This window comes from Uloborus diversus, chromosome 8 (genome assembly GCF_026930045.1).
Source record: "Uloborus diversus isolate 005 chromosome 8, Udiv.v.3.1, whole genome shotgun sequence".
Classification (NCBI taxonomy): Eukaryota; Metazoa; Arthropoda; class Arachnida; order Araneae; family Uloboridae; genus Uloborus; species Uloborus diversus.
Genome location: NC_072738.1, coordinates 51,541,646 through 51,565,375, shown reverse-complemented (window position 1 = coordinate 51,565,375; position 23,730 = coordinate 51,541,646). Strand labels below are relative to the sequence as shown.

Sequence of the window (23,730 nt, the reverse complement as noted above, 5' to 3'; positions counted from 1 at the left end):
ATCAGAGAGCGAGGCTATTAGTGGAAAAATAATTTTTGACTTTGGGGAATTTTGATAGAAAACATCGCTTTTTGGGGAAAAGTTGGAAGGGAATTGGGGAAATCTGGATTTGACAATCTGGCAACACTGGGCGCAGTGCGTCATTTTACAGATATTAATCGGACAATGTAATGTAGCAATCGGTAAACTACCATCCCTTCCTTCTCAATGCCTGATTTGAGTAACATTTTTAATTTTAAACTTAAGTAAATAGAATACATTGTTCAACAGTCAGTTATTTATTTTTAATTTACATTCCTTTTTAGATATCCCAAGATGATCCATTGGATTCCTTGAATGACACGAATCCAGACGATGATTTTACTTTCAATAAAGTGAACATTTCGATGCTGGAAGAGATGATTCCAGAGGTGAGTGAAAGTGACAAATCCTGTTGGTTCGTTTAAGGGGGTATTCTAGTCCAGTGGCTCGATTTTGAGGCGATTTTGCGGGCGTCATAAAAAAAAATGTAACCATTTTTTCTATCAATTTTTATTAGTTTTTCATTGATACTTGAGAAGTATAAAAATTTACAATTAAAAAAATTGATTCAAAATTGAAATCAGTTGGGGCCGGCAAAGTGGGGACCCAGAAAAAAAGGTATGTACTGGTTGACAAGATTCCAACCCTCCTGGTGATCAGAAACATGGAATTAAGGTTGATTCTGATTTTGAAAAAATGTAGAATTATCTGGACATAGCCGATTTGGGGGGAAAAAAATTACAAAATGGCGTCTTTTTAAGGGGAAAAAAAGGTTGTTTTTGGCTCCTTTCGTCAACTTTGGTTATTTAAAAAAATAATAATAATAATAATAAATAAAAAAAAATACAGAAACTCCCTGCTTAGAGACAATGTTGATAGTTTTTAGAAGGTCTGAGCCAAATTTCAAATAAATCGATGCATTAGAATTTGAGATATCTTGTCAACCGTATTGAAAAAAGTAGTTTCGAGAAAAACGCGTTTAAAGTTTGCAGTCGCATTTCGCGCAGTCTGAGTGGCTTAACGGTATGCTACTGTCTGCACCATCGATTACATGGAAAATCTAATATCCGGTTTATAGGCGGAAATGGACGTATCTATTAGTTTATAGGGATGTTTGTTGGTTTTTTTTTTTCAGATGTGCACTTTTGCCTCTCTATTATTTAGCCTTAGTTTTGTAAAAGTGAAAATTTGCTCACAGCAACATTTTTTTAAATCTAAAGTATATTTGATCTATATTCTCACGGCACAAATTAATTGATTTATTTATTCGCAACAAAGTTTTGAGCTTACCATTTTGCTTTTATGTTCCTGAACGAGATGAAAATATTTTATTTTCTTTTTGTTGTTTCCATGGTAAATATTTTTGTTTCCCCTTATTTTATTTTTGAAAATGCAACAAATGAATAAGGCACTAGTGACATTATAAAACGCATGCATTCAAAGTCCAATCGTTATTTTCCCTTCTCCCCTGCTAGATTCACTCAGATGGAATCGTCTTTTCTTGGCAGATGGCCAAATTACATACAATCCGTAGTCAAACAGTACACTTATATTTTTTTGAACAGCCATCCCCGCCTTATATATTGTTTCTTCCTATACCTCAAAGACTACATTTTCGGCAGATCTTTCATCCATAAGAGCAGCTCTGCCTTTTTTGAAGCTTTGAAAGCTCGTACCTCGAAGCGTTTGTCACGCTGTTGATCTCGTTTGCTGGCTTTTTCTTTATCTTAACTATAACTCCGAAAATAATTCTAATTTCCGTAAATCCTCTTAGAGGTTTATTCTTAAAGGCCTAAACTTTGAAAACACGAAAAGAAGAAAAATTCCATTTTTTGATAGACTAAAATACCCCCCTTAAGTTCGATTTTCTGTGACTTTATTTTATAGCTGGTATCAAAGGATACTCTGCTACATGGAGAAAACATTGATCTAAATAGGTTTACGCAATATTTTTACAAAACTTCAAACCCTTGATGCTTCTGCCAAAATGGATAGTTTCTTCAAATAGTTAGTCCTTTTTATGCATTTTCTTAAATATATATAAATAGGTCAGGAGACGATGTTCGATACCAAATGAACATTCTGACTTTTCACACTGTAGCCCAGCAAAACGTCCCCGGAAATAACGTCCCCGGAAGAAAAGTCCCTGGAAGTAACGTCCCCCATGAAAAAACGTCCCCCATGAAAAAACGTCCCGTGTAAACAAAATTGAGATGCTATAAGTTTTTTATCATTTTATGCAATTTATTAAAACTTTAGCAGCATTTTGGTTGAATACATTGCATTAAGATATTTAGTGGCGCCATCTATTAAGTAACTAGTTAACAAGAGACATACATCATTGCCTTTGTGAATTGCTCCAACTCCCTACAATAGTACGGCTCTAGTTAACCAGCTAGCTAATAGATGGCGTCACTAAAATATTTTTTATCTCATGTGTAGTTTTCTTGGCGCTTTAAGTTAAAAACTGAATTTTGAATTTTTTACGGGAGATTTTTTCTCTGTTTTCTCTTATCGCTAAAAGTGAATTTCAGGTTTTAATATTTTAATGCTTTGGTGCGTCCCTGCTATGGAAACTGTGCAGAGGAAAATAAAAAGCTGACGTTAAGTGCTCATACACTTTTTTAAAAACTACATTTTTGCCGCCAAAAGAAGACTAGTGAGAGTGCTCTTCGTTGCATTTGACGACAGACGCTCATTGCTGTATTCTACCTCGTCTTCCAGTGGAAAATATTTTTGGAAATGCGAAATACCTTTGACGTTTGCAAAATCAAATAAAAGTAGAAATATTTTGCAAGATAGGGGATATTCCTATGCACAAGAAATTTCTGCATTTAAAAGTGCCTACGAGCCTACGAAAACTGCACTTTGTAATATATTTTAGATAACCTATTTAGCAATATGCCACTGTTGTAAACTAACAATTCATTTTTTTTTCTCACTTTACTTTGTTTTTTCAATGTGATAGAGTTAAATTAGATTTTCAAAACGAGTTTGGTGTTTGAAATTTGCTAAATAGCGCCAAAGCAAAATAATTGTGTTGTCATCGTGAACGGGGTATTTGAAATATTCGGAAACCCTATTTTCGACAGTTTCAGAAATTTTACAATTTCAATATTGATAGCGAAACAATCGGCTCGAATAAGAAAAACTACTAGGCATTTAAGTAAAATGTAATATTAATAAAATGCTTACGTGTGAAATGTAACAGTTCCTTCCTTGACACGTACAGCAGTAGTGTGCCATCTCGCACTTGTTTTTTTGAATTAGAAATTCAACTGAACCAAAGTTTGGCAAACATGATTCCGTAGAAATCAATGATATGGAAGACGTCGTCTGCTACGACAGTCGTAAGTAATATGATTTGGTTTGTGAGCAATGAAAAGGTTGGTAAACACGAGTCATACAAAATCAAATTTTTTGAATTCCAAAAAAGTGTCATTAGTACAATTAGCTATTGATAAAACATAAACTTAAATACAACTTTTTAGAAAAAAAAAATTAAATAATGCTCTTTTATAAAAGATTAACCGCAAATAGCACCACTACAGAGACAAGCCATATAAAATTAAAAATTAAAATAAAACTCCGATTCAGTCGGAACTGTAGAATCAAGAGGGAAGATTGAAAATCCATTTAAAAGCCTTATACTATTAAAAATCAATTTCAATTATTTTATTTGCTAACTAATAGAAACTGGCAACAGATAAAAATTTTAAATCATTGCGTTTAATTTCAATGTCGGCTAACAATGAATTCGGTGATCAATCGCGTGAATAAAGGCTTAGCCGTTATTAAAATCTGCTTTAAAAAATGTTGTAGGTCGAATTCTACGTAACATGGAAGTTCCGAACACATTCCATCAGACGCGGAAAAAAATTCTCTTTATTTTGGAATGAAATTTAAAAATTTTTAAATATGTTTTCTCTGCAAAAATCACGAAAAACCTTTTAGAGGTTTTTAATTAAAATCTTCGTTAATTAATGTCATCCTAAGACGCAACCTAGCTAAGAACACTCTCGATCACTCTCCTTTCGAACAATCTTTTTTTTTTCTTTCAAAATCGGTCCATTCGTTAAGGCGCTAGAGTGCCACACTGCCACAAACAGATACACAAACAAACAGATACACAGACACGTCAAACTGATAACCCCCTTCCTTTGTGTGTCGGGGATTAAAAATGAAATCGATGCTTCTTTTTCTCTTGTAAAAGTTTTCAAACTGTGTAATACAGTAATACACCGACTTAGGACAACCCGAATTACACGAACTTTGAGTTTCGTGGTTTCTTACTTTTTATCACATGGCCAATACAGAATTTGTTCCACCAATGTTTTAGCGGCTTTATTTAGTCTTAATAAACAATTTTTTTTTTTTTTTTTTTTTACATAGTCTCAAATAACCACCAGTAAAATTTGTTTACTAGGTATTAAAAGTATATATATTACAAGGTTGAGTCCCTTACATCAAAAACTACCAGTTTTTTAAATGTGATTAATATATATTTATTTTATTTGCTTGAAAACTCGTGGTAGAATTTTTTTCCTGTAAGCAATGTCGGGAACATTCGTTTTCGTTCTGACAACGAATAACAATGTAATGTCAATGGAATGACTGTTTACATGCTAGTATTCACGCACATTGATGCTATTTAATTACTAAAAAGCAGTGTTTAAACAAATACTGAACAACATGCAATTCGTTAGTGGAAATGGTAAAACACTTTGCATTCAATTTTGTTTATACGGTACGCATTTTCATCAGGGACGTTTTTTCCTAAGGGACGATTTTTCCTAGGGGACGTTTTTTCCGGGGATGTTTCATCCGGGGACGTTTAGCTGGGGACGTTTTTTCCTGTCACCGTAGGAAAGTTTCATAAAAATTCCGGTAACCTTCCTGAAATTAGTCTGTCTGGTTTTTTTTTTTTTTTTTTTTTTTTTTAAGAATTTAGAAAGTTTTTTAATCAAAGCCAGTCATGTTTCGAGAATAAATCAGAAGCTTTTAGAGAATACTCATATATCTTTGTTGTAATCTTCTGGAAACTTCTTGATTTGTCAGGAAGGCTCCTACAGTATTTTAGCAGATATGGCAGAAGCTACGGCAGAATTTCAAGCCGAACAGTTTATTTGTTCGGTTCTTGCAAAGTTGAACTGTAAACACAGTTCAGAAACGTTGCTGGAACTTAGTGTGCCTAAATACGTATCTGGAGAAAACTGAAAAGGTTCCAGCTATAATTCAAAGAATTTCCGGATAATAAACTTCAGTACCTGAAAGCAGTTTTTTACCCTCTATTAGAAGCTTTCTTCAATCCGGATGGACCATAACAGAACTGAAATTGAAACACTAAATAAAAACATTGATAAAATTTTGAAACTGGTAGCTAAAAATGTTTTTGACAACTGTGAGAAGTTCACATTCATGTGACGTGTAGCAATTCAGGAAGCGTTTTCACAATGATCCTTAATTACTCATTAAACTGGTCGAACTGACTCACTCAATATACAACTCAGTCACTAGCCTTGTTCATCCGCTTGTCTCCTGCTCCCAACTTATGTATGTATATTTCCGTGTTACTCAGAATGTAATTTCCATTCTTGAATATAAGGCCACTATACAAGGGGAGTTGACTCGTCAGGGGATTTGGGCTCCAAACTGGTCGGGGAATAAAATCAGTATTTGCACAAAAGCCTCGTTGCAGAAAATGGGTGAGATTTTCTGCAACGAGGACAGGGGTGCTTTAGATGTGTTGCCTGATTGACGTTTGATTATTTTATTCTGTAGATAAAAAAAATTTAATGAATAAAAATTTAAAAAAATAAAAAAAAATAAAAACAACTAACGTGTGAAAATGAGATTTATTGTAGTAAACATTTCCCGATACATTTTCGTTGAATTTGTGAACGAAGTTATCTTTCTAGATTCACCTTAAGTGACATTTTACTCAATTTATCATCAAATGATTTACGACAGACAGAAAGCGAACATTAATAACGTAATTATCAATACCAGAAACAGGGTTGGATCCAAAGCTGTCTTGGAACCAAATTGTCGAATAAGTCGGTCTTTCCCTTTCAAGACTTCGATGCTTTTTCACGTGTACACACGAACATTGCAGATTTAAAGATGCCTTCTTAACGGCACTAATTAGGCAAGATCCACTCTGATTTGAAGTCTGAACACATAATAAAGTAGATGAGCATATTTTGACAATGGTTGCTAAAAGTAATGTTTCCAAACAGTGGAAAACCTACATTCACACGATATTAAAAAATTATCATCAAAACCTCACGACACTTTCACTCACGTGTTTCGGAGTTACAAAAGAACCCTGTTTTCAATCCAAAAGAGCTGAACTTGTGGATGGAAAGACATTCAATAAAAGTCTTTTCGGCCCTAAGCTCAGCTCTTTTGCTCTGAAAAGGGAAGTCCTCGCAACCCAGAAACAAATGTATGCTTTTTTGGCAAATTTGTGTGATTTAACGGTGTAATATTTTCTATCTTTCTCCTGTAAAAAGGTATTACTTGACTTTTCATTTTGAGCTTAGTTCACAATCGCCCTGATATGTCTTGAAGAACATCGGAACGTGATCCTCTGTTATCTCTCCAAAAGAACTTTAGACTTTAGAGCCTTAGAACCTAGGGTTAGACCTAGACCCATAGAACTTTTATCTATCCAATAAACGCCTTTTGATTTATCTCTCTCTCTCTCTCTCTGGTATCCATTTACGCCCATATAGGGGGGTAAGTGGAGGCTCAAGCCCTCCTCCCCTAGAAAGGATAACTTCCTTGCTTTTAGCACTATTTTCTTTGCAAAAATATAGAAACATTTCTTTTCCAGCCATTAACAAATAAGTTAACAAAAAATGTCAAATTTTAATGTATCTAATCTGTGATGAAATCGGTTTCCATCGGGAAAATATCCTGCTAAACCATGCTTGAAAGTATCTGAGCCCCTCCCCCCCTTAAATTTTTGTATATGGGTGCACATGATAGTATCATATGTATTCTATTCTAGTCAAGAAAATTTACCTCTGAAGATCAAAGCATATGGGATAATAATTGCAAATTTCAAAATTTGATACTCAAATTGTAATATTTTGTTGAAAGTCGAAAGTAATTTTTGCTATTTTGAAACGATCAAGTTCTTGTTTTTAACAGTTTTAATATTAAATGAGACCCACTAATATTCCATGCAGTATTTATTTATTTAATATTAAGCTTATTTTATTTTAAATGCCTTGTACAGTTAGTCAAGTGCATGCGGGGCAAAGTGGATTTTTCGTTTACTTATACAATCATTATGAAATCACATTCGTATGCATCTAATAATTAATTTATTTACGATCCTTCACGCATTAATTTGCATTTTTATTAATTCAATCACCTGTTTTCTAATTATTCATCATTATATTCACTTATCAATTGTTTCTCACTTATTAATTAATTTACGTATTCGTTTATTTTCTCCTTATTTATTCATTTATTCATTCGTTCGCTTTTTAACAAATGTATTGTTAAAAAAGATTTTTAATAATTGAATAAAAAATATTTCATTGGAAAAATTTCATTTTTGACTTTATCCCATAAAAAGTAAGATTTAAAATTTTCCACTTTTATTTTTTTTTTTTTTAATTTTTTTATGTGAGGTAAGAATTGACTACCAAAGGAATAATAATAATAAGAATAATAATTTTTCAATGCAAGTTGTTTTATAAAATACATTGTTCCTTCTTTATGAACTGTAATTTTCAAAACAAACCTCCAGTTTGTTGATTTTGAAAAAAAAAACTAATTTATCTTAACTCTTTCAATTTGCCCCCCACGTTCCTCTACTTCCACAAAAAATCAGTATTCTTTAAATATTAGCTTCTTGATAGAAAATAACGCTCATTTTTAACATACGCTACCTGAACATTATTCCGAACATAAATATCGTGAAAAATGATAGCTGCTCGCTTAAGCATTATCTCTCATTTACCATACATAATGGATATCCATGAATATAAAACTATTCTTCCTGTGATTAATGGTTTAATGAGGAAATAAATTCCCTATCCAACTTAGTACTGATTCTCCTTCTCAATATCTGGATATCGTCCAGCTTGATAAACTATGGGAACTAAGCAGGTTTCTCTATCAAAAATCAATACCATTTCTTGTCTCGTGCTCTTTCCATATCAATGAATATGTGATCAATTACTTCGGAATTGAAAGTTAATCATAAAGAATTGATTTTGTTCCTGAAATGACAAACGTTCAACTCTCTCATATAAAGCTGCCTGGTGATTAATGTTGAAGTTTTTTTTAAGTATCGCGAATCGTTGATTTTTAAAATATCAGTACAGTGCTGCTGTTAGCCAAGCTACAATTTTACAACTCGTACTGAATAAGTTGCTCAGTTTGCTTCCATGAAGTAATCAGGGTTTTTCCGTTGACAGGTTTGGTATACATACATATTAGAGTGGATCGATTTTTTTTTTAATTTTAAATCATTCCGTTGCAGAAGGGATTTTCTATAAAAAACAGAGATACATGAAAAAATAAAATAAAATATTTAATTTTAAGTTAAAGACTGCAAAAAGGGTGATGATTTTTCGAAATTCGTTTCATTTTTGGCAAGAAGTCGAAGTTAATTGATTATTATTATTATTATTATACATTTTCTTTAGAATTTCAAATTCCACCTATGCGGATATGTTGCCAGACAATATGCAGATTGTTTAAAAACTAAAATTAAATGTAGAGTTTTAAGCTACGAAGTTTTGCAGGGGAGTTGTTCGATACAAGTTTGTGACTTTTTTTAAGTAAAAATTCAAAGTCAATCAATTTTTTTTTAGAATATAATTTTAGAGTTTACCTGCTGTAAGGGGTCTTAGATTTAGTAAATTGAACCTTTTTTATACAGCAAGGGTCACACTGCTTTTTGCCAAGCTATAATAAACATTTTAATTATTTTAAATGTTTATTGCAATGAAGTAAAACACATTAAATGAAGACAAGATTACTTCTACGGATACATTTAATACTTTAAAGATTTAAATTACCTTTGGAATTACAGCAGACGCTTATTACTCTTCGTGTTGAAAACTGGCATGAGGCTTCGTGATTTCAGTTGATTTCGTTTCAAACTGTTTCTTCTATTGGGTCTAGAGACGACTCAGCAGATGCTTCTGTGACTACTTTTATTTTTCTTTCTGCAGCTTGAATGTGCTAGGGAAAATTCCAAATAGCTGGAATATTTATCGTCGTAATGTGTGCTAGACTTACTATTGCTTCTAAAAGCGTGGCATGCTAAGGTGTTCATTCAGTGAAGGCTCGTTCATTTTCCTACTTATTTCGAATAGACACAATCTGCCGCACGAAAGTCGAAATCTGCTAAACTGAAAATGCGGATGATACCGACCGTCAAACTGGTTGGGGTGAGGCAATTATATAAGGGTAGCTGACTTATACGACATCTTGGTTCCGAAGTTGGCCGTTGACAAAATTAGTATTTGTATAAAAGCCTAGTTGCAGAAAACTGGTGGCCAAACTTTATAGTTGTTGCCTGATTGATGTTTGCTTATTTTATTCTGCAAATGAAGAAGATATGATTAATACATAATTCAAAATAAATTAGGTGTGAAAATGAGGTTCATTTCAGTAAACATTTTCCGATACATTTTTGTTGATTTTTGAACTAAGTTATCTTTTTAAAAATACCTTAAGTGACATTTTACTCAACTTATCAATTATTTTACGTTACAGCAACCAGCATGTATAATACTGTAGCTATAAATACTAGAAACGAAGTGGGATCCAAAGCTGTCTTGGAACCAAAATGTCAGATAAGTCGGCCTACACTTTCAAGGGGTTCTAGGTTGGGGTCTTATCGCGCTTTCAGAATTCGCCAATTGCCTTACGTGATACCTGTCATCAGCTAGCATTGACATTAGGATATTTTATTAGTTCCAAAAAATCCATTTCTTTCAGTAACAGGGTCAGCAGGAAAAACAATTCAGAAACGTTCCTGGAAAATAAAGGACAACTGATGTTCCCAATTTTTGCAAGTTACATATCTTGCAAAACACAGATTTTTCCGCCAAAAGTCGCTAACATTCCTGAAATTATCCAGGAATCTTTCTGAAGAACTGAGAAACCTCTCCGGTCAAAGTCAAGTCATGCATCGAGAATATTCAGAGAAAACTCAAGTACGTTTGAAGTTGCATCATCATGGCGACTCTCTAATCTGCCAAGCACATTCCAAAAGCATTTGCTGCAGTCATGGCCAAAGACAAGACAAAATTGCAAGCCCGTAACTCTTGAGAGAGCTGCATGCATTTAGGAGCGCAGTTAATTTGACAAGCCCACGAAAGAGCCGGGGCTGATACACTTAATACGTTAAATAAATCTTTAAAATGGTAGCTGAAAATATTTTCCCGACAGTAGTGAGAAGTCTGCTTTAGTGCAACTTGGAGTAAATCAGGAAACTATTTGTCAAATATACTTAATTTTCACAGGAAATTGGTGAAAGCCTGTAAAATCCCGGACGTTTCACGGAAATAATCAGTGACGTTTCGGAATTTTTTTACTGTTCCTTCAAATAATTTGACAAATAGCGTTAAAAAAATGATTGTTTAATGCAAATGCTGTGCACCATAGATTACGGAAGGCTTCGTTTTGATCTTGAACCACACAAGCGCATATACTTTTATGACAAATGCAGTTACTGTTACTTAAGTCTCAAATGGAATATCATAAGCTACAGGGTGTCCTGAAAAAGACTGACTGTTTTTAAAAATTTATAACAGGGAAACGGTAAATGATAAAAAAAATAAATTCCTGCAGAAAACTCATGTGGTAGGCCGTAAAATTTTTCTTTCTGAGTTCCAAATTTTGGTTGAAAATTTTTCCAATAGATGGCGCTGCAGATAGTAAGCCCTTAAATAAAAAAAAGTTATAGAAAATTACATCATAATTTTTTGAAAATAATGAACAAAAGAGCAAAACAATATTTTCGAACAATCGTCGGCTGTAATCCCATGTCGCAATCGGAGGAAAAATCGACAAATTTTAATTCTTCTTTTTTGACTTACCGGCTTACTATGTGCAGCGCCATCTATTGAAACATTTTTGAATTAAAATTTGGAACTCTAAGGGAAAAAAATTTATTACCCACCACATGAATTTTCTGCAAGAATTTCTTTTTTATCATTATCTGTTCTTCTGTAACAAATTTTTGAAAACAACCTTTTTCAGGACACCCTGTATTTTTATGCAATGTATAACCAAGTCTTCCCGAATTCGTCTGTGCCTACAGAAATAAAAGAACGCAGTAAGTGTTCAAGGAAGGCTTTCGATTCTTTGTTGGTGATTGTTTTCCGAAAAATACATTCTTTGGCAGTTTTACAGGTAAACTGCTAAATGGGTTACCGTTGTATGCCTCTCATCAATGTTAAGTTCGATAATTCTTTAAATAGCTTTCAATGTGCTGGTATAAGAACCATTTAAATACGAGTCGTTTTTTTTTTTCTAGCAGAGACTCTGACCTGATAGAACCCTTGTTTGATATATTTATTAATATAATTAATCGCTTGAACTGGGGGGGGGGGGGGGACTGACAATATTTAACATTGATGGGTGTATGCAAGCTTCTCAACTTCACAGCCGAATATGGAACTGCTCAATCATTATTAACAAGGACATCATCTGTTTTAACTTCCTTCGTCACAGTAACGCCGCCATCATTAGTACTTCTATGGCGATATAAACTGGACAACCGTCCACTCCCGTTTCTGTCCCAGCTAGTAGTTTTCGCTGGAATTATTGCTGCAAATTTAACTCGGGTGAAATTTTAATATGTTCCCCACATGATACAAGGATCATGTTTTTAACCACAACTTCAAATAATAATGAATCTAGTTGAGGAGACATGACGGCTCGGCATATATTACGCTGATGACTTTGATAGGTTTAGTTTTGATTTCAAGCCAGTGGCGGCGATTCGGGGACAACCGCTCCAACCACCCTTTTTATGGTTCATTTATTTATTTTACTTTTCAATTTAGGAACCAACACTAGAAATTTTTAAAAAGCAGAAACATCAAATTTTTCAGAACATAAAAATCCATATATCTATTAGGAATCATTGTTTAGCACAAGCAGTAACATTTAGTTAATGTATTTATTGAAGACTCAAATTTACTGCCAAAAATAAAAAATATTGTTTCAACGTAAAATTTATTATAAAATACAATGTTCTTTCTGTATGTGCTGCAATTTTCAGTACAAATTTCTGATTTGTTCATTTTGAAAAAACTCAGTCATTTTAACCAGTTAGTTCACTTTGCCCTACATTCCCCTACTGGGGCGTTATCTGACGGAGCATGATACCACGACTCACTCTATGTTCATGTATTTTGCCTATGCCTAGTGAACTATACTAGTTACTGAGAATGATACTGCGTTTTGGATTGGTGGCTAGTGCAGTGTCTAATACTGCTCAGTAGAATCCAAACTCTTGCACTAATTTCTTTCTCTTTTTATTTAAAAAGTTTAACATAACATTCAAAAACAAAATGTTACAATTCAGTAATCTGTATATTACCTTCCAAAAGAAAAAAGGAGTAATTTTGAATCTGTTTTCGCATTATTCTCATACAAGGTACATGCAATCATCCAAGTGAAAATGTTTCCGGGCGTTTCTCAGCCGCACTTTGCTTAAAGGAAATCGTACTTTAAAAGTCCTGAATACTACTTGATACAATGGTTGGATTCTTGAAACACTGTTCAGTGGCAGAAACTTCAAGCTCATATTGCTCAGCTGAATGATTTCACATGAATAAGGAAAATAATTTTTCTCCTTTCTCTCTCCATCTTCCCCTAATTCTTTTCAATTACTGTGATGAAATTGTGCATATATTTCAGGTTTTCAATTTGGTTCGTAGGAATTCTATAGTACCGATTGTAAACACGTTTATTACATAAAGATGTAACAATTGGACAGGGTCAAAAATATTGCTGTTATAATACAATGGTGCTCGTATTATAGGCTTTTCAGAATACAGAAAGGTAAGCCTATGTTAAGTCTATGTAGTTTCACCGGGACCATCAAAATGTGCTCAGAATATCGGAGTGTTCACATTAAAGAGTGTTCAGATAGAGAGAGTCCACTGTATATTCTTTTATTTTAAATTTTGACTACAAAAATTGAAATAATGATTGAAAATTTAAAACAAACTAAGCACACTGAAGTTGACGAATTTCAAGATTTTTCTGAAGATACTATTAATAGGGACAAAACAACCCCCTCAATTGTATCCCATCGCGCGGCTAGTATCCTATGAGCAACTCCATGTCAGAAAAATCATCTTCTTGACCTCACCATTTGCAATTTCAATAAAATTTGGCATGAATTACACATGTAGCAAGGCAAATATTGCTGCCAATTTTTAAAAATTCTGTTTTGAAAATTGTTCAAAATATAAGGCAATTCACTAGTAGTGGCCACAGTTAAGCATATTTTATGTCTTTTTTAAACTGTGGGTCTGCAATATTAATTCCAATTTTTTAGCTCAATGAACGTATTATAGCCCAACTATTCCTGAATCGTCCCATTTTCTAAAAATGCCAGAATTTCAATTTTTTCAATTTCTTATCCATTTTTTCCCAAACTTCAAATTTGATCCAATAGTGGCCACTCCAAAATCTGAGATTTTCAGTAGTGGCCACATGCATGAGTCAGTAGTGGCCATCTGACATCATTTCCTTAGAATTCACATTACTCACTTTAAATTCAAATAACTGATGGATAAAATTGATTCAATATGATAGTTACATTAAGTACCAATATATTAATCACATTTTTATTGTACATTTCTTTCTTCAAAGTACATACATACATAGGATAAAATAAAAAGTTTTTAGTAGGAAATTTGAATTTGTATTTTTTGTACTCTAATGTAAAAAATAAAGTAAAAGAAAATGAATGTACTTATATACGTATTCTACATATGAACTTTGGTATGTATGAACTGAATAATTATTATCACTACGAAATCATCTTCTTTACCTTTATCTTCTTTATCTTTACTAATAATAAAGCTGAAAGTCTCTCCGTCCGGAGGATGTCTGGATGTCTGTAGGATGTCTGTGACGCGCATAGCGCCTAGACCGTTCGGCCGATTTTCATGAAATTTGGCACAAAGTTAGTTTGTAGCATGGGGGTGTGCACCTCGAAGCGATTTTTCGAAAATTCGATTTTGTTCTATTTCTATTCCAATTTAAGCCCATTTTTCACAGAAATTTAATAAAATGGGAAAGAATTTGTTCTGAAAATTATCTTTCTTTATCTTTCTTTTCTTTACTTCTTTACCTTTCTTCATTGCTTTTTTTCTTAAATAACAAACCTGAAAGTCTCTCTGTATGGATGTTTGGATCTCTATGACGCGCATAGCGCCTAGACCGTTCAGCCGATTTTCATGAAATTTGACACACTATTAGTTTGAAGCATGAGGGTGTGCACCTCGAAGCGATTTTTCGAAAATTCGACTTTATTAATTTTCTATAAAAATTTTAAGCAGTTTTTCACATAATCTTTGTTACTTATAATAAAGCTGAAAATCTCCTTGTCCGGAGGATGTCTGGATGTCTGGATCTATGTGACGCGCATAGCGCCTAGACCGTTCGGCCGATTTTCATGAAATTTTGCACAAAGTTCGTTTGTAGCACAGGGGTATGCACCTTGAAGCGATTTTTCCAAAATTCGATTTTGTTCTTTTTCTATTTTAATTTTAAGAATATTTTCCCGAGCAAAATTATCATGAGATGGACGAGTAAATTACCAAGTTTTCACGACGTGGAATCATAACATGGGCAAGCCAATTGGCGAGAAATTCACCGTACATTATTTGTAAATGTACAGGCGAATCAAAAGACCTTTTAATATTCTACTACGGGCAAAGCCGTGCGGGTGCCACTAGTTACTAATAAAAAAGCTGAACGTCAGTCTGCCTGGATGTCTGTGATACGCATAGCGCCTAGACCGTTCGATCGATTTTCATGAAATTCGGCACAAAGTTAGTTTGTAGCATGGGGGTGTGCACCTCGAAGCGATTTTTCGAAAATTCGATTTTGTTCGTTTTCTATTCCAATTTTAAGAACATTTTCCCGAGCAACATTATAAGATGGACGAGTAAGTTACCAAGTTATCATAACGTAGAACCGTAACATGGGCAAGACAATTGGCGAGAAAATCACCATATATTATTTGCAAATACATAGGCGAACCAAAAGACCTTTCAATTTTTCTACTATGGGCAAAGCCGTGCGGGTACCAATAGTTCATAAGAAAATAGTAAGTACACAATTCAATGTAAAATGGATATTGGAAATTGGTAGCATAAGTTTTCAATACTACAAAAGGCAGGGTGTCCATGCATCTAGAAAGTCATGGATTTCGGCTATGATCAAAAATGGTCATGGAAAGTCATGATTTTCGGCAAAAATCATATAAATTGACAATTGGACATGGATTTTGAGTTCAAGAGCATGCATAATTATCGAATTCTACACATTAGGTTAAACTTACGCATCTTGGCCATTTTTTACGCTATTAAGTGTCAATTCCAATTTTTCACATTTCTAAATCCGATTGCATCCGCTTCTTTAATACTCGCTCATTTTTCTTTTCCTTCTGATTTTACCTTTTGAACATTTTTTTAGCATTATTTTTAGCCCTCCTTATATATCTTATTGTGTAGTTGAGGAATTTAGACTTCTAATTTTGCCGATCGCATTCGATGCAAAAATTTTAAGTCATCCGTGTTGTTTCAAGTGACTCATAAAAATTATCATTAATTCTCAGCTTTGTCTTGAGTTAATGAAGATTTTAGAAAATAAAGTTGGTCTGAAGAATTAATTACGGACGTTTTGTACATCGATAAAATACAGAAATCAGGGAATTTTTAAAGGTAAAATTTTTAAAGTCCGTAAATATTACATATTTCACAAATTCGGAAATTTTACAACATTTGTAACCAATCATAAAACTTTGGCGGTAAATATCTGGTATTGTCTGAAATATTATTTTTTAAGTACTTTAATATTTTATTTATTTCTGATTATTTATGCTATTTATTGTAAACATAATTTTAGTAACTACTAAATTATTGCTAGTCGCAGATAATTTAGAAAATTACTATTAGCACCATGCTCCTATTTTTTATTCGGTAAGCTTTGAAGATTTATCCGGTAAACTGATAATTTCCCCCTTCCCAAAAATTTGAATTTTGGGCGTCCCTGACTGTTAGCAGTCATAAATAAATGTGAATCAATAGATTATAAATTGCAAAACACATACTGACATGATTTAGACTACTAAAGAAAAAAACTTGTTCCATAAACAAGTGCTGTAACTGGGAATTTTATATATCATGACTTTTTCTAATTTTACTATCTGTGACTCACTTCTAATAAGTGTTTTACCTTTAAAAAAAATCTGTATTTTCAAAAAATGATTGTTTAAATCTAAGAAATTAAAAATTATTTGCTTTGCTTAGAAAAAAGATAATTTCGATCAAGCATTATGCCCTTTCCCCTTCATTTTGTTACCTGCTCAACAAGCAGTTTGCAATCTCTTTCTCGGTTCTAGTAGAATGTTTCTCCTCTTTTTGTACTAGCGCGCCAAATTCCTGTTTTTTTTTTTTTTTTTTTTTTTTTTTTTTAAACCTACGAGCTATTTAATAACCCCCCCCCCCGTGATATGCGCCCCTAGCCCAAGGCGTATGGGCCTAGAGGATGGCCTGTTAAGTAATCCGGGCCTGTCCATAGAAGAGGTAAACGCACTAGCAGTCGTCACAGTGAAGCATATTTTGTGGCTTTTTTAAACTGTGGGCATACACTATCAATTACCACATTTGAAACTCAATGAGCATATTATAGCCCTTCTCTTCATTAATCGTCCCATGTTTTAAAAATGCCAGAATGTCAATTTGTTCATTTTTTTTCAAACCTCAAATTTGATCCATCAGTGACCATTACATAATGTACAGGAGTCAGTAGTGGCCATATTGCTGTTTAGAGGAGGCCACCGGGTGGCCACTACTAGATCACACAATAATATTATGTCAGAAATGAGAGAGGTTTTTATGTTAAGAGATTACAACCTATTAAAAGGGAAATTGAGTTGATTTATGAAAAACCCTTCCTTGTTCAGTAGTGGCCAATCGATGGCCACTTTTGAATTTCCCAACTTTCTTGGTACCAGTAGTGGCCAGGTAAACTGTCAGCCAAAAAAGCAACTATTTCGAGTTGAAAACGTTCCAAACACGATCTTTCACATTTCATAACATGGTTACAGCTCTAAAAATATTATTATTGAGCATTGTTCTATTCAGAATACAACACAATGTTTATATACCTCGTTACGGAGAAGCGTTAGAAGATAGCTGAAAAAACATCGACAATCCAGGCGACCGTATTAAATATACCGTTATAATTAATAAATGATAACAATTTTTCATAATGCTCTACCTACTCCTCCTTGAACTGCCCACTACACTATAGCCTGAGGTCTACCTCCTGCAAGTTTGAATCCACTGGGACCCCTAGAATCCTTATTTTTAAAATATAAACCTTAAAGTAGCTACTATTGACTCAGTGGCCACTACTGGTGCATTTACCTTACGACAGTAAAAATCTCAAAATGTGCACAAGAAAAAAAAAATGAAAAAGTGTGTTTTTACAAATGACTGTAACTTCTCTCCTACTGGTAGTAGAATGATACTGATATTGAATTTCTATTGATATGTAACATGACTTTCTTACGATAGATTTTAGTTTTAAAGTCATTCACCGTGAGGGGTGATATACTTGCCACAATGGCTGTCTATCGTAAAATCTTATGTTATGATCTTTTTCCGGGGAATAATTCTCTTTTAATTTCATTCTCTCTCTTTTAAAATTCTCTTTTAAAAGCCTTCTTTTATGTGTATTATCTGGATGAAGATTTGCGTGGATTGTTAGCTGTAATTCTTTCGAACACGTATTCCTTTCTAAATTGCCCTTAAAAGATTGAATGAAACTAGTATGTTCGTGCAAAGTTTGTTGAAACTGTGATGTTAGCTTTACGTTTACATTAGAGACCATGCGCGATCGTGCGTTCTCTTGAAGTTGTTCAGACAAGAACTACATTTGTGAGAATAGCGGATTACTTATTTCGAGCGGATGTAGACAGCCGATAAAGTGTTATATTTTTCCATGAACTTTAACGGTGAGCGTAGAACTATCTTCCCATATATCATTTACCCCTTAGGAAGTCATTTGCAAAATGGTACGTCAAGCAACAGCGAGTTCACTGATCGAGTAACGTCATCAACAATGAAACTCGCTCCACGGCATGATAATTTGATGATATTGTTTGGTAAAGTTTGACATACAGGGAAATGATTTCTTTTAAGAAGGTGGATCTGGACCAGGGAACTAACTGTTTTACTAGTACGACTCATTTTAGAAGAATGAAGCAACGAAAAAGTGGTCAACAATGAACGCTATCTACTAAAGCGTTCAATTAACAACAATTAATGCTATATTTACGGTTAATCCACTGGAGTTAGAGTTTTAATATCAACCATCAAAATATCACGAAATAAACAGTTGCTTCGTTCAAATGTAGAAGCAATTTTCCCCCGTCATTCCTTGACTGGTGGTTTTCTAGTTATTAAGAAATCTGCAGAAAGTAGACTATTTCCCATCATCAGAACTTGGATTATTTGTCAATGTGGTTGCTCAGGATCATCTGTTAAATGGGCCGTGGTAGCCTGATCGGTAAGGCATTGGACTCGGGGCCGGAGGGTCTCGGGTTCGATCCTTGCTGGTCGAAGACCCACTGTCGTCATTAAAGGGGACTGGGCGACGTTAAATATGCTCGTGGTCTCAATGTCCTCCAAGTGAAACGATACCTCTGGGGGTGCTAGCACAAGGTAGCTATTAGCTCTTGGACTAGTTCTAAATTCTTATTAACTGTTCGATCCGGTGATGGTGCTGCCATCTATCGGTATATAAAATAATAGAGGCAAGGCACTTAGTATGCAGTTCTCGACATAAAGACAGTTGTGACTCTGAATAGGAATCTGTTAAATATACAGATACTGATAAATTTTCAAATCATTCGACGAAAAATGCTACAAACGAGTAAAGAGCGTCCGATTTTTTTTTTCAATCCGTAAACTCATTACGCCCACTTACCATAAAATAATGTCAGTCGCGTTTGGTAACGATCGATTCATATATTTTTCCTTGTCGCCCACTGCAAAGCAAGCGCTCGTGAATATTTCGTGAACCAGAACTTAAGAATACTTTGAGTTCAGCTGGTTTCTGTATAGATACTATTTAAACTTAAAACCCTACTGGTGGCTATTATGCTTTTCCGGAATTAATCAATAAAGTCACAATGTATAATTCAAATACTGTATTCAGAGTTTTGAAGTCAATTACAAGCAACAATTTAATTTCTCAAAGAGCAATTGAGTGATATTACAAACGTAAGAGACAGTAAGACAGAGAGAGTCTTTTTTTCCCCAGAACGATAGTTCGTCAGTTATGCTGCCCTGTAACAACAGTCTCACAAATTTGCTTTTCTACTTTCTTCCATGATTTGTACTAGTAGTGTCCATACAATTATGCACGTGATAAAAATTTAAAGGAAGTCGTTTGAATTTATTGAAATATTTTTCCACCTGAAGTAAAAAAAAAAAGAAATATTTTCTTTAATTGAAACGCGAACGCACACTTTAACTTAAAATTTGAGCGTTATCATCCGTGTAATAACTCAAATCCAAAGTAGAATTACTACCAACTGTCGCTCAAAGTTTCCGCTCCTCGAAGAGAAAAGTATTTAATTTTAGAAACTTTGTTCCACTGTTAGTAAAAAACGGAAAGTTCACTCCCCCGCCCCAATCCCTCTGTATAAAAATAATTTAATTAAAAAACGGAATTAATAAAAAAAAAAGTAATTTGAATTTTGTCATCTTGAATTCAAATTATGTTTTTCGCAATCACGAGTGTGTGTTTGTATGTGTGTGTGGGGGGGTATGTGTATGTGTGTGTAAGCATATGTGTTTGTGTCTGTGTGCAGGCATGAATGTGTGGGCAGTTGTGTGTATTTGTGTGTATGTGTAGGTGTCTGTATGCATGCGTGTGTGTATGTGTTTGTGTATGTGTGTAGGGGTATGTGTGTGTATGTGTTTGTGTGTGCGTGTGTGTTGGTGCGTGTATGTATGCGTGTGTGCGTAGGATATGGACGCAACCTGGAGACGGTTTTCGCTAGAGGAGCAGCATCGTGAGGCTGACCGACGCGACGGGTGGTGCTGGCAGAGGGTGGCGCCGCGCCGCCGCCGGTGGGAAAAATGATAGCACGCCAAAAACAGTCAAATGAAAGCAATAAGCAATCGTGATTGCTCAAAAAATGATTAAGAATGCAATATATCTAGAGCAAACCACAAATTTGAAAAGTAATTACGGCTAGCTGTTGATAAGAAAAACGTTTAAATTTTTAATATAGTATATCCAATGTTAGTGCATAAAACATTCAGTGTATGTATTTTGACTACCTACCTATTGAAAAAAGTGACAATAGAAAAGATTACATTGAGCAAAAAACGAAAATCTTGCTCCCTTCAACCCTCCCGCTAGCTGTTAAATCGAGCAAACACTGCAGAAGTGCAGATTAGTGCAATGAAAAATTATATTTAAAACTTAAAATATTTTACACGAGCTTGTGGAAAATACAGCTCCATTTGCGATCATCGTAAAAATATAAGTATAGTGATGTTTCCCCTGGTTTTAATTGTGAAACTTTTACTTAATAAAAACAAGTTAGCCTCACTTCATATCATAAATTAGAAATAATATAATCGCAATATTTTCTTAAGAAAAATGTTATGAAAAAAAAGCCATAGAAGATAGCGATTGCAAGAAAGCAGTATAGTTGGGGGGGAAAAAGCTTCTTTAAAATCTTTATTAATCTTTCAGACATTCGGTATTATTTTATTTGTGTGAGATTATCAATGTTTGAGTTTCTTGTATAAGCAACAGCTCAGTATTATCGTTCACTGAAGAACGGAACTGCTACGGTTGTGTGCTTGTTTTTAGATTTTGCAAAATATAAATGGGCTCCAGTTGAAAAGAAATACCTAAGTATTTTTTTTTTAATTATTATTTTTATTTTTTTTTAAATTCTCCGTTTGGATTCGTAGGAAGCCAATCGAACAGAATAACATGCTTATCGTTGATGGTCACTTTTTTTTCGATGCTGTTCGAAATACTTATTAATGCTGCTCTTTTGTGACCAGGTAATATACTTAAAGCTTTTTGTAATTCTAAAGTCGTTCCGTTAAATATAGGACTTTTTCCGGATTTTGAGCTAAACAGCTTTTTCAAGTAACGCTACCCAAGTGTCAATCACCGATTTTAATAAAACTTTGCACATAAATAGAACAGTTAGGAATATCGAACCCGTGTTCTTTGTCTTCGTTAACTAAAAGAACAGCAGCTTCATCGGTCGAAGGAGCACTATATACAGCCTGTCCACCAATCAGATAGAAAGGCAAGCATCCAATTTACAGGCGGAAATAGACGCATCCATTAGTTTTCAGGGATGCCAGCTTTTGCAAATGTGTGTTAGCCTCTAAATTACGCAGGGTCACATTCAAATAGGCGGTACACGTATCTCTTTTTTTTTTTTTACTTTTCTTTAAATTTGATAGACTCGTCTTAACTAGGCGTTAGCCAATTCCATTCTATCCGTGGGCACACTATACCTTCATATGAGGAGATAACATTTCCGGGCTTATTGGCCGTGGTCTAATTGGAGTAGAAATTCCAGGCATTTCGGCTTGCTTTGCTGCATGTATATATATATATATATATATATATATATATATATATATATATCAATCACGGTTGCTTATTGTTCTCACTTGACTGTTTTTGGCGTTCCTATGATTTTATTTTCCCGCCAGCACCCTCTGCAGCACCACCGTCGACCGGCTCCTCACGATGCTGCTCCTATAGCGAAAGCCGTCTCCAAGTTGCATCCATGTCCTACACACACGCGCATACATACACAACTACAAACACACGTACACACATACACACACATACACATACACACACATACACCTACACACAAACACATATACACACGCATACATGCAGACACCTACACATACACACACACAAAAACATACACACAACTACCCACACATTCATGCCTGCACACAGGCACAAACACAGATGCCTACACACACATACACATACCCCGCCCCCACACACACATTCATACACACAACTACCCACACACTTATGCCAGCACACAGACACAAACACACATGCCTTCACACACATTCACATACCCCCTTCACACAAACACACATACCCCCCACACACAAACACACACACCTACATACACACACTCGTGATTGCGAAAAACATAATTTGAATTCAAGATGTCAAAATTCAAATTATTTTTTTTTTAATCGGAACCTTCTTTGCCGCTAAGCGTAAGATAGTGTCACTCGCAACGATTGATTCCATGTTTTTTCTTGCCGCCCACGACGAAGTAAGCGTTCGTGAAAACTTGTACCGCTTAAAAGAGGAAGGCTTCATTAGGTCAAGCTGGTTTCAAAAAAAAAAAAAATCCTACTGGTGGCTATTATGTTTTTACGGAATTGATCAGTAAAGTCACAATGCATAGTTCAAATACTGTACTCAGAGTTTTGTAGTCAATTATAAGATAAAAATTTAATTTCTTAAGGAGCAATTGAAAGATAAGACAAATACAATCTCTTTTTCTCCAGAACGATAGTTCGTCAGTTATGATGCCATGTAACGACAGTCTCACAAATTAGTTTGCTATTTACCTTCTTCCATGTTTAATGCTAGCAGTTCCCACACAGTTATGCCGTGATAAGAATTTAAAGGAAATTTTTGAATTTATGGAAATATTTTTCACCTGAAGTAAAAAAAATATTTTCTTTAAATTAAACGCGAAAGCACACTTTAACTTAAAATTTAAGCGTTTTCCGTGTAATAATTCAAATCCGAAGTAAAATTATAGGCCAGTGTCGATACCTTTAAAAATGGTAAAAAGTTTTTTTTTTAAATTATAATAGGAATGAAACCCATCGGAAAAGTAAGAAAATATAACAAAATTAATAGGAAAAATAATTTACGGGCGATCTGAGTTCGGGAAGAGGGGAGGAGTGGGGAGGTTAGGGGGGAATTCGGTTTATCACGATTTCCGGCAAAACTACCAGTCCTATCGAAAAAAAGGAAATGACAAAGATGTTTGTATTAAAAAGAACTACAACTTTTGTATTTGCACTTTTTTTTTCACAAAACCTCAAAACTTATGAGAAAAATTCTAAAAACCAACTTTTTGGTTTTTTATTTTTATCTCCCGCAAAAAAAAAATTTTTTTAACAAAACTTAGTGAAAATTTATCTTTTTGTGTCTCAAATACACTGCATTTTTTTAATTTAAAATATTTGTTTTGTTCTATTTTTGATTTAGTAAAAAAAAAAAAACATTTTAATTTTCAATCGAAAAATCTCACGTCAAAATATCTATTTAAAAAAAAAATCGGAGCGTGTTTTTTTCGTTGGAATCTCTACTTTCTGATGGTAAAAAAAGTATTTACTATAGTATGGAAAAATTTCGCAGAAAATGAAA

General features: G+C 34.1%; 1 protein-coding gene across 1 annotated transcript in view; it reads left to right on the top strand.

Moving 5' to 3' along the window:
• LOC129228361 (endothelin-converting enzyme 2-like) overlaps nucleotides 1-23,730 on the top strand; it is a 238,409-nt gene that overhangs the window by 117,388 nt on the left and 97,291 nt on the right. The window contains 1 exon segment of the mRNA XM_054863040.1: nucleotides 306-410. Coding sequence (XP_054719015.1) covers nucleotides 306-410 — 105 coding nt within the window.